Genomic DNA, 11,854 nt, shown 5'->3' with positions numbered 1-11,854 from the left:
TGTTTGCCGCCTGAGCCACCACTGTGTGACCGGGAAGATGGCGGCAGCGAGAGCGGGCGCCGGAGTGGCGGCCGGTCCAGGTCACTCGAGCGTTGCTCCAGCAGCCAACGTCCCCACTAACCCAATCACGGCGGCTCCCGCTGGGCCCGTGCAGCAGGGCCTGAAAGAGGCGCTATTCGAAGCGCTGGGCTCCATCCTCTCCCCAGTGCAGGAGGTGCGGGCCGCGGGGGAGGAGCAGATCAAAGTGCTGGAGGTGACGGAGGGTGAGCGTCGGGGAGGTATCGGGGGTTGGGGAAAGGTTAGGAGGGATGAGGCGGTGGAGGAGTGACGATGTGGACGGGGCAGCGATGAGGGGGCTGCAGACAGGAAAGAAAGGAGGGAGTGGGGTTGGAAGGGGGGCAAGCACGAGGCGGGTGGGGTGGCACAGGAATGAGGTAAGGGTGGGGTAAGAATGAGGTTGGGATTGAGGTGGAGGGCGGTCGGAATGTGGAGAGGGTATGGTTGAGTGGGGATGGATGACGGGTGAGGGATGTGGTCGAGTGGGCAGGGATGAGGTGGGGGTTGAGGGGGGGCATGGATGATGGGTAGAGAGGGACTGAGAATAGGTGGAGGACGGGTGGCACATGGAAGAGTGAGGTTGTAGGGAAGGAAGGGATATTTTGAGAGACAAGTGTTTGGACTGGGATAATTACAAAGGAGACGTGCGATGCGGATAAGATTTTCCCCTCCCTGTTGCCCCTCTTGTTTGCCCTCGCTTTGCCATGGTTGATCCGTGCTTCCCTTCCCACAGTTCACTTCAGGTGCATGTCCCCATTCCTCCATCCTGACTTGGTCCAATTTCCCTTGCAACCCCTTTTTTCCCTTCACTTGCCTTGTCCTTTTTGCCTCACTGCATACTTGTCCAGTTCTAATTTCTGCCCTCGCCTGCGCATTGTCCTCTTTTCTCCTTGCCCACATTCCCTCCATCCGTTTACCTCTCCAGTTCCCATTCCCTCCCTCCCTCTGCCTCTTAGTGCTTTTTTCTCACTTTACACCCCTCTTGTGTTGTGTCCTTGATCTGTATAGCATATGAAGTAAAATCTGTTCCTGTTGATAGGTGGTTGTACTCTGTTTCAGAATTTGGTGTTCACCTAGCTGAGTTGACGGTGGATCCCCAGGGCGTTCTGGCTATCCGGCAGGTATGTGGAAAATGTCTCATGTAGGGGAACGTGAATATCTTACTTTAGTTTGCTTTACAATGTGTTGTATAATGAGGTATTGCAACAGCACTTTTGGGCTCTCAGCAAATAAATTGTACAGCTAAGAATCAGTTGTCTTGGAGGATGGCATCTTTAATGTATGGGGGAAACTACAGCAATTCATTGTGATTTCTTTGCCAGAATATTTGATGGTGGAGACAGGTCACATTAAACAATGGTTGAAGGTAGACAAAAATGCTGGAGAAACTCAGCGGGTGAGGCAGCATCTATGGAGTGAAGGAATAGGCGACGTTTCGGGTCGAGACCCTTCTTCAGACTGATGTGGGGAGGGGAATCGATGGTCACTTCAGTCTCAATCACTAACAGCAATGTGGTCACAGGGCTACATTTATGGTGGAATTATTCTCTGTGAGTGTGTTGGCATTGTTTTTTCAGTCATGAGTGCAGGATAGTTAATTTATGTTCAAGTTTTGCTGTTGTGGCCAATCCTGTAGACACCTACAAAAAAAAACTGATGCAAATAAGTTAAGTGCTAAAGTTTAAAATAAACAAGTTAAAATGATGGATGTCTGGTATTTAAAATGATTTGACATCCTTCATGTCATTGAGCTCTCTGCCATCAATGTACTTGGCACCATCGGCCAAAACCTGACCTGCCTTTGTAAGCCTGTGGCTATGGGCTGCTCAAATGGTGGGCATTCTATTAAGACATAGTTAAGAGCATGATAGAATTCTTTGGAAGAGTGAGACTCCAAAAATACTCAAAAAGCAAAGTGCCAACGTTGAAAAAAGCTGGCTGCTTGATTTATACCGTATCAATTAATTTGCAGATGCAGCAGGTAGTCAAAATTTTAGCCTTTAATAGCCTTAAATATAAGATATGGAAGTCTTATTGCAATTGAATAGGGTCTTGGTGAGACCAGATGGGGTCATTTATAATTTTTGTTTTAAGAATAGAGGGAGTGCAGAAAAAGTTCACTCGACTGGTTTCAAGGAAAGGAGACAAACTGCTAGAGTAACTCAGCAGTCAGACAGCATCTCTGGAGAACATGGGATATGTGATGTTTTGGATCGGGGCCTTTCTTCAGACTCGTCTGCAGTCTGAAGATCCCTGACCCGAAGCATCACTGATCCATGTTCTCCAGAGATGCTGCCTGGCCTGCTGAGTTACTCTTGCAGTTTATGTGCTTTTGTGTAAACCAGCATCTCCAATTCATTGTTTTCTGTACTAGTTTCAAGGAAGTCAGGTTAACCCTTTCAGGAGATATTACACTTAGCCTGTATTCTACAGTGTTCAGAAGAATAAGAGGAGATCTAATTGAAACAGGCAACATTTTTGTATGCCTTGACAGCCGTGATGCAGCATGGATGTTTCACTTTGGCTGAGGAGTTTGGAAACTCAATGCAGCAAGAGCAGCCTCGATGAGTGTCTGTCATACATTTTGTAGGTGATATACACCGCAGCCACACTCCACTGGTGGTAAAAGGAACTAATTCTGGAAGCTTAGTTGTTGAATTTTCTCAGAAAAGAGATCAACATTTAGATATCTGGGATATGAGGATGATATGTAAAATGGCTTTGGATTTAAAAAATAGCCATGATCTTGATGAAACATAGAAAGGTCTGCTGATCTTGTTTCTTACACCTTGAGAGAAAATCATTATCTCCGCAACGAGTAGACAATGCCTGCAGTGTGTACTATCTGCTGAATGCACAACAGTAACTCGCCTCAGTTACTCTGATAGAACTCCCAATTTTCTACCACAAAGGAGGGTGAGAGACACAGATACATCACCCCCTATATCATTTCTACATCAAAAGTTCTGCCTCATCACTGTAGTACATTCACCATTGCTTGGCTGAGATTTAAAAAAAGTTACCTATCACTACGACTGCTAGGTTAAAGAGGAATGGACAATAAATGCTGGGCTAGCCAGTCATATCTGCATTTTGAGGTAGCATTACAAAAATTAACTAGATGCTGTGTTGTTTTATGGTTTGGGACAGAGTTCTGGATTTTGATGGGATCCAGGGTTTTGGGAGTCTTCATTCTTTGCCCATTCTATCATGAGACTTTAGAGATTTTGTATCTTTCCCTCAATTTCTAAGCGTGTGCTTTGTTCTCTGACTGTCCACTGCCCCCATACTGTCAGAGGTTCCTATTGAAACTCCAATTCCAACACCGACCCAACTTGTCCATGCTGCCCAAGTTATGGAAACATTGTCAATTTCTATTGTGCAGTCGGCACCCACTTGTACCATGTTCTGGCCAGACTCCTTCATTGTGCGATCCCTGTAGAACATCCAATTCTGGATAAGCAGACACTCATCCTTAGCTAAGCTCTCCTTTCATCTGGCTACCACCTCCAGTCCCCCTCGGGAATCAGCTTCTTGAGCTGAAGCAAACTACTTGGAGTCTTGATGCCATATTTGACCCCAAAATGAGCTCTGTGGTGTAACAATAAAGCATTTTTTCCCACTTTCATTTGAATATCCTATGAAGCACCTTTTGCTAGCTCAAAGTATCAGTTTAGTATCGGTAAATGTGGGGCATGATAAAATAGAATAATTTCAAATGATATACATTAAAAGGAAGTTCTTAGTCTCTTTTCCTTATGGAGGTTGATCAATTTGTGATCAATCACTCAAGGTGGTTTAAATAGAGGAAACAGGGTGGTTAATGTCCCATGAATTAAGTGTGTGTTTTATCACAGTGACTGAATCACGATATCTGAAGCTTCTCGACTTTGGAAGGTAAAATTTCTAATATCCTCTCATGTAAGAGACCTGTAATGCTGATTCTAAGAATCTAATGCAGAATAGTGTGTAAATAAAAATATTTGGTTAATATTTTGTTTTTTTGTTTTTGACTTATCCATAGCTGGCATCTGTAATCCTCAAACAGTATGTGGAGAATCATTGGTGTAATCAGTCGGAGAAATTTCACACACCTGAGACTACCGAAAGGGTAAGAGCACAACGTGACCTTTATAAAATGTTAATAGATGTTTTCTTCCGCTGAGTGTGAGCATCAGGGTGAAACATTAAAGACAGAAAAATTGCAAATTTAGAAATTGGTAAGATATTTGGAGATCTAAGAACTGTAGCAGAATAGGAAGGATTAGTTTAGTTGTGGGTATGAACATGGAGCAGAACTGGACCAGGTCCTTTGGACCACAATATCTGTGCTGAACATTATGCCATGTAAAATTAATCTATGCTTGTTCTTGATCCATATCCCTCCATTCCTTGCACATACCATGTGCCCCTCCAAAAGCCTTTTAGATGCAGCTATCAGTGTATTGCTGGTCTAAGGACACAGATGAGATCTTTTACGACTGCTTTGACTGCAGCTAACTTAAATTAACATGCCACTGCTATCACGAATTTCAACAATTTCAAATCTGCTCCTCTTGCCTTAAAATGATGCCCTCTTGGCTTTGACAATTCCACTCTGGGGGGGGGGGGCCTGGGGGGGGGGGCCTACCCTGTGTATGCCTCGTATACTTTTACTGGGTCTCCCCTCGGCTTCCAATGTTCTAGGAAAACAATCCAGGTTTGACCAACCTCTCCTTGTAGCTAATACTCTTGTTAATATTCCGCTAAACCTCTTCTGGGCCCTCTCACAAGCCTCCACATTCTTTCTGCAATGGGGACGACAGAAACTGCTTGTAATATTTAAAAATCCTATAAAGCTGATTTAAGATTTACTGAGACTTGTATCAATGCCCCTGATGAAGGCAAGCACACCGCACACCTCCTTTATCACTCTTACTTGTGTTGCTATTTTCAAAGAGCAATGCACTTGGACCCCAATGTCCCTCTGTGTATCAGTGCCATTAACTGTGTACTTTCCTCTTGAATTTTACCTTTGAAATATGGAACATAGAAAATAGGTGCAGGAGTAAGCCATTTGGCCCTTCGAGCAAGCACCACCATTCAGTACCCTGTTCCTGCTTTCTGCCATATCCCTTGATTCCGTTAGCCTTAAGAGCTATATCTAACTCTCTTGAGAACATCCGGTGAATTGGCCTCCACTGCCTTCTGTGGCAGAGAATTTCACAGATTCGCAACTCTGGGTGAATTTTTTTTCCCTCGTATCAGTCCTAAATGGCCTACCTGTTATCCTTAAACTGTGACTCCTAGTTTTGGACTCTCCCAACATCGGGAACATTTTTCCTGCATCTATCCTGTCCAATCCCTCAAGCGTTTTATATGTTTCTATAAGATCCCCTCACATCCTTCTAAATTGCAGTGAATTTGGGCCCAGTCGATCCATTCTTTCATCATATGTCAGTCCTACCATCCCATAATTTTTTCCTCTTTGCATATCTATAGAAGATTTTACAGTCATTTTGATATTCAGCGCAAGCTTTCTTTCATGCTCTCAATTAACCCCTTTGTCCTCCTCTGTTGAATTCTAAATTTCTCCCAGTCCTCCAGTTTGTTGCTTCCTCTGGCTAATTTATGGTGTTGTCTGCAAAGGTCCCTGTGGAACTCCACTAGTCGCAGATCACTGGCCAGAAAACAACCCTCTGTCTTCTATGAGTATGCCAGTTCTAAATCCAAGTGATTGTCACCCTGGATCTTATGCATGTTAATTTTCTGGAACTTTCTACTCAGTACTCTGACTAATGAAGGCCAATGTGCCGAAAGCCGCCTTGTCTATATCTACCTGTGACACCACTTTCAAGGAACTATCTACCGGCACTGCTACATCTCTTATTGTCTACAACACTCTCCAGCGCCCTGCCATTTACTGTGAAGGTCCTGCCCTGGTTAGTCTTCCCAAAACGCAACACCTCACATTTACCTGCATTCACCTCCATTAACCATTCCTTTGCCCACTTGCCCAACTGATCAAGATCCAGCTGCAACGGTTGATAGCCATAATTGAAGGTTATACTACAATCTACTACGTACCATTGGCTATATTTAAGAGGGAGTTAGATGTGGCCCTTGTGGCTAAAGGGATCAGGGGGTATGGAGAGAAGGCAGGTACAGGATACTGAGTTGGATGATCAGCCATGATCATATTGAATGGCGGTGCAGGCTCGAAGGGCCGAATGGCCTACTCCTGCACTTATTTTCTATGTTTATATGTACTGCATTATCTACAATATATCCGCTTTAGTGTCACCTGCAAATTTGCTAATTCATGTACGATCCTATGGAAATCCAACTTTATTGCAGAGCAAGTGGTAATGATCTGAAACCCACTGCCTATGAGGATGATGGTAGTGTGAACGACCCAGGATTTGAAAAGCGATAGGTTAGACACTTGAGAAAAATAAACTTTCAGGGGAAAGCGGATGGAGCTGAGGAATAGATAAGGCAAGATTGCTATGGTGATGGCTGTGTTGACTAAATGTCATCCTTCAACTCTGTTACTGCACAGGATTAAGCAGGTAATCAGCCATTTATTTTAACTCCTGTTGCAGGCTAAGGTGGCCATCAGAGAACTATTACCAAGTGGCCTTCAAGAATCGATCAGTAAAGTGCGATCCAGTGTAGCCTACGCTATATCAGCAATAGCTCACTGGGACTGGCCTGAGGCCTGGCCAGAGCTCTTCCGACTGTTGATGGAGATGTTGATCAGCGGTGATGTGAATGCTGTGCACGGAGCCATGCGTGTCCTCACAGGTACTAATAATTGTACTAATAATTGTATCGGTGTGCTGGGTCCAACAAAGATCTTCTGATATATGCACGCCCAGGAATTTGAAGTTATTGACCCTCTCCACCATTGTCCCGTTGATATAAACAGGATTGTGGGTCCTCATCCTTCTCCTACTAAAGTCCACAATCACTTCCTTGGTCTTCCTGATGTTGAGAGCCAGGTTGTTGTGCTGGCACCTTTTGGTCAGTCGGTCGATCTCACTTCTATACTCTGACTCGTCCCCATCTGAGATTTGTCCAACCACAGTGGTGTCATCGGCGAACTTGATGATGGAGTTCGCACTATGACCGGCTACACAGTTATGGGCATAGAGTGAGTAAAGCAGGGGGCTGAGCACGCAGCCTTGAGGTGTTCCCGTACGAATTGTTACTGAGGATGAAGTGGTTCCTCCAATTCAAACAGACTATGGTCTGTGGATGAGGAAGTCGAGGATCCAATTGCAGAGGGTTGCGCAGAGGCCCAGTTCCGTGAGCTTGGTAACCAGCTTGGGAGGGATGATGGTATTAAACGTCGAGCTGTAGTCTATAAACTACAGCCTGACATAGGTGTTTTTATTGTCTAAGTGGTCCAGTGCGGAGTGGAGAGCCAGTGAAATTGCATCTACCGTTGACCTGTTGTGGCGGTATGCGAACTGTAGTTGGTCGAGGTTCTTGTCAAGGTAGAAGTTGATGTGCACCATAACCAACCTCTCAAAGCACTTCATTACCACAGACGTTAGTGCCAGTGGTCGATAGTCATTGAGGCACATCACCCTACTCTTCTTGGCCACTGGTATTATTGATGCCCTCTTAAAAGCAGGTGGGAACCTCAGACCTCAAAAGTGAGAGGTTTAAAATGTCCGTAAAAGCTCCAGCCAGTTGGTCCGCACAGGTTTTTAGAAAACGGCCGGGTATACCATCAGGTCCAGGTGCTTTCCGAGGGTTCACCCCCCCCTGAAGGATCTTGTGACGTCGGCCTCTGTGACTATGACTGTTACACCGTCAGGGCGAATAGGGGCTCTGGAAGGCACATCAGTGTGCTCCCTATCGAACCATACGTAGAACTCACAAGTCTCTGTGAGAAAAAGTGTTTCCTCGTCTCCGTTCTAAATGGCTTACCCCTTATTACCTGGTCTAGTGTTATTTTAAATGTATTGTCATGTTTCTTCAATTAGTAATGCTCTAAACTGAAGAAGTACTATTTAATTATTTTGGGCTGGCCCTATATTCGGTTCCTAATTTCTGTTTGTCACATTCTTCTGCAGAGTTCACTCGGGAGGTTACGGACATTCAGATGCCACTGGTGGCTCCTGTCATTTTGCCAGAAATGTATAAGATTTTTACAATGGCTGAGGTATGTGAACCAGGGTCCCATTCATTCTTCTGAAGCTCTGGGTTTGCCTTCAAACTTAAATTCTCTACATGGAAGACGTTTTGTGATGGTTTTACAAAACGTTAGTGGCTATTTAAATATATAAGCACCTTTAACCTGGGAAAATGGTCATAGGCATTGACTTTGCATGATGCTTGTGCTAACAATACTGATTAGGAGACAGATGTAAGGAAGAAGAAAACCAAAAAGAGATTGTAATTGGAGGATATGATAATTCAAATTGCTCTACAGTAGGCTAGTAATGTGTGGTCCAACATCCACGGAGGTTCTCAAGTGAAGAAAATTGATTCAGCAGTTGCAGTTGGGGCCAGTGACGTAGGAAAAATATAGAGCTACACTCTGAGGATGTTTCTACTTGAACTAGAATGTGATTAGAATCCATGAGAAAAGATTATTTGGATCCAATGATATATTTGACTAATAATACCTGGTCAGGAAGGTGGTGATGGCTGCAGGTGATGGGAGAATTGTGCAGGAGTTGGAGGGAAGTGATGTTGAGGATTCCCCTGGAGTATATAACAAGCCTGCAAAGGCAAGGACAAAGCAAGGACCAAGGTGAGGAATATGAGTAATATAAATAGTTAGGGAACGAAAAGCAAGCTATCAAACATATTAGACCGAATAAAATGTATTATGTTGCTTGTCGTGTAATCATCAAATTGTAGGCAACTCTTGAATTTTGTTATTATTTTGGGATAACTGAATTATAGCAAAGTCTATGACTTTCAAACAAATATTGTGGGACATATATTTAGAAAGGGTTGGGCAGGAAAAATATTGGTCAATATTCAAACTGGAGAATATAATGGCAATTATAAACACAAATTCAACTTTTACCATAGAAATAGAATCTAAATGAGGAGGAATGGATATTTACAATATGTTGCGGACCACCTATTAGTGAAGAATGTCAACAAATCTGAGAAATTAAAAATACTGAGATTAAAAAAGACCTGTTTCCAAATGTACTGATGAGGTAGAGAAAAGCCAAAAAGAAATTAGGATTTGGGATCCATGTTAAATGTTTTATGTAAGCAGTCGAACACAGGGTGGCCCCAGTGTACAAGTCAAAGGCTACAACCTAACAGTGCCGGTGTCTCTAGTTTGATCCTGATTATGGGGGCTGTCTGAGGAGTTTGTACCTTCTCCCGATGACCCTGCTTGTTTTCCCTGGGTGCTCAGGTTTCCTCCCACATTCTGAAGATATGCATGTTTGTATATTGTATATTGGCTTCTGTAAATTGTCCTTAGTATGTAGGATAGAACTAGTGTTCGGGTGATCGGTGTTGGGCCGAAGGGCCCGTTTCCACTCTGTAAACTAAACTAAAGTGTGACTTGATCTAGCTATAGGAAAATGAACCAAAGCAGATCTCAAATCTGTTGGGAAAATCCAGATAATAGTGATCATAATTATTTTTATGTAGTATATCAAGAAGGACATATGAGGGAAATAAATAGTCATATTATTAAAAACTAATTTTGACGGGACGGGAATATAACTTGAAGCTAAATTGTGGAAAATTAGCGGCTGATAAAATTAGCATTTGGAAATATTTAAGGGTTATCAGGAGATTGTTGCATTTCTCCTTTTTTTTAACCAGCATCAAGGGAATCAAATAATGAAACATATTGAATGAATCAAAGGAAAACAAAGGGAATGCATAGTTGTGAAAAGTCATAGACAATTAGAAAAGCAAAGTGGATCAATGAAAGTAAATTTGCAAGGAATATACTGTTCTACAAATGGCAAAAGATTAGAATATGCTCACAGAGGAGGGAGTATAGTAAACCTGTTGTCAGTGTACAGCACGCAACTTTGTGCTATGATCCTGTTTACAGCAAGTCTCCCTCAGCTGCTTGGCTGTGTTCAAACTGGTGGTTCACAACATTTTAAAAATGAAAGACCTATTTGTCCACATAAACACCAGATTCTGGCACAGGTTTCCTCCTTTAAGGAACTGGGCTGTGCCAGAAATGTGCGAGGTCACTTCAAAATGTCAGCTTTTTTTTTGTGAGCTTTCTAATTAAATTTCCTCACCATTTATGCCCCTCCTACTAATTCAAATAATTGTCTTAACAAAACATGTTCCAATCATGCATGTAGATAGGCTGATTTCATAACTCGTCCTATTGAAAATAATTTTTTTTTGCTGATATTCAACCTCCACTGTCACTGCATCAAAATATGTTTTCATCTGTTCAGTCCCAGTGATGACACATCTATTGTTACAAATTACAGCAATAGAAAGGAGGTAGAATAAAAGCAACGTGTACTTCTTCCTACCCCCCCCCCCCCCCCCACGGACTGAGACTGATTAATGCATGATAGTAACTGGGGAAACAAGTTTTGAGATAGCGTTTTGAGAAGGGTCAGGGGGTATTATTTAACAGGGGAAAGATTGATATTCTGTTTAACTGTGTACGAGCAGCAGTTATCAACTCTGTCAATATTTCAGTTGCTTGATAGCTCTGTCCGTAGAAAGAACAAAACATTCGACATCGCAAAAGTTGGTAACAGTTCCACTATTTAAAAAAGGAGAAAGAAGAGTTGTGAAGAGAGAGTATGGAATCTTTACACACTGGTCTCATGGAAAAATACAGAGAAAGAAAAATGGAATAATCTAGATTTCAATGGCATTGTCTGATCAGCGTAATTGTATTGTGGTAATAGAGGCAGTGCAACTATTTTCAAAAGGCCTTTGGTTAGCTGCCATAATTGGAGAGTCAGGGAGCCGATGGGACAATGGGTAAAAATTTGGCTGCAATTCAGCAAATAAAGTAGGGTGGAACTGCAGATGCGGGTTTAAACCAAAGATAGACACACAAACCTGGAGTAACTCAGCGGGACAGCAGCTCTGGAGAGAAGGAATAAGTGACGTTTCGGGTCAAAACCCATCTCTAGAAGGGTCTCTTCGGGGGGAGGGATAGGAGGAAGAAAATGTTGCTTTTATTCAAATTCCTTTCTTGCTGTCATTGGTAAGAAGGGTCTCGACCCGAAACATCACCCATTCCTTCTCCTCAGCTGTCCCGCTGAGTTACTCCAGCTTTTTGTGTCTATCTTCAGCAAATAGAGTTTTGAATTAAGATAGAGTTTCACAGGGACCATCAGAGTTCTAATTCAAACCACTTCTGTGGGCTACTCAATGAGAAATGTTTTATTTTGTTCAAACCATTCAGAAAAAATGCATGAAAGCTCTTTTTTCAAAAGCACAACTAGCTGCTCACATCTGAGTCAAAATTTCACTCGCACATAGTTCTCCCTGTTTACCCTTAATACTTATTGTTCTTTAGGCTCATCACTGGTTCGTCACTGAGTAAAGCTTATTATAATTTATAGAAGCTTGTACCCCTATACCTACTCTATAAAAAAGCAAATTGAAATTGCAGTCAATTTCATTCTGAAACCTTTATCCATTTTATGTGTGTTGCACTAACCTGTGGATAACCATGCTGTGACAATGCTGAATGGTGACTGATCCCTGCCCATCAGTAATATTTAGCTGCAACCAGAGTCAGATATAGACATGAATTTTCACTTGGCTCAATATCTAGTGTAGGGCTTGACGTTGTCTCTGGCCCCTGGCAATAGACCTGGCCAGTCAC

General features: G+C 42.8%; 1 protein-coding gene across 1 annotated transcript in view; it reads left to right on the top strand.

The window, feature by feature from the left end:
• Positions 1 to 11,854, top strand: part of ipo9 (importin 9) — a 47,410-nt gene continuing 35,556 nt past the window's right edge. Inside the window, exons 1-5 of the mRNA XM_033042665.1 lie at positions 1 to 263; positions 1,117 to 1,178; positions 4,082 to 4,168; positions 6,642 to 6,843; positions 8,124 to 8,212. Of these exons, the coding sequence (XP_032898556.1) occupies positions 38 to 263; positions 1,117 to 1,178; positions 4,082 to 4,168; positions 6,642 to 6,843; positions 8,124 to 8,212 (666 nt within the window). The 5' untranslated portion in view covers positions 1 to 37. The remainder of the gene's footprint in view (positions 264 to 1,116; positions 1,179 to 4,081; positions 4,169 to 6,641; positions 6,844 to 8,123; positions 8,213 to 11,854) is intronic.

Source organism: Amblyraja radiata, chromosome 24 (assembly GCF_010909765.2).
Source record: "Amblyraja radiata isolate CabotCenter1 chromosome 24, sAmbRad1.1.pri, whole genome shotgun sequence".
NCBI classification, from domain to species: domain Eukaryota; kingdom Metazoa; phylum Chordata; class Chondrichthyes; order Rajiformes; family Rajidae; genus Amblyraja; species Amblyraja radiata.
This window is presented reverse-complemented; position numbering and strand designations above follow the sequence as displayed.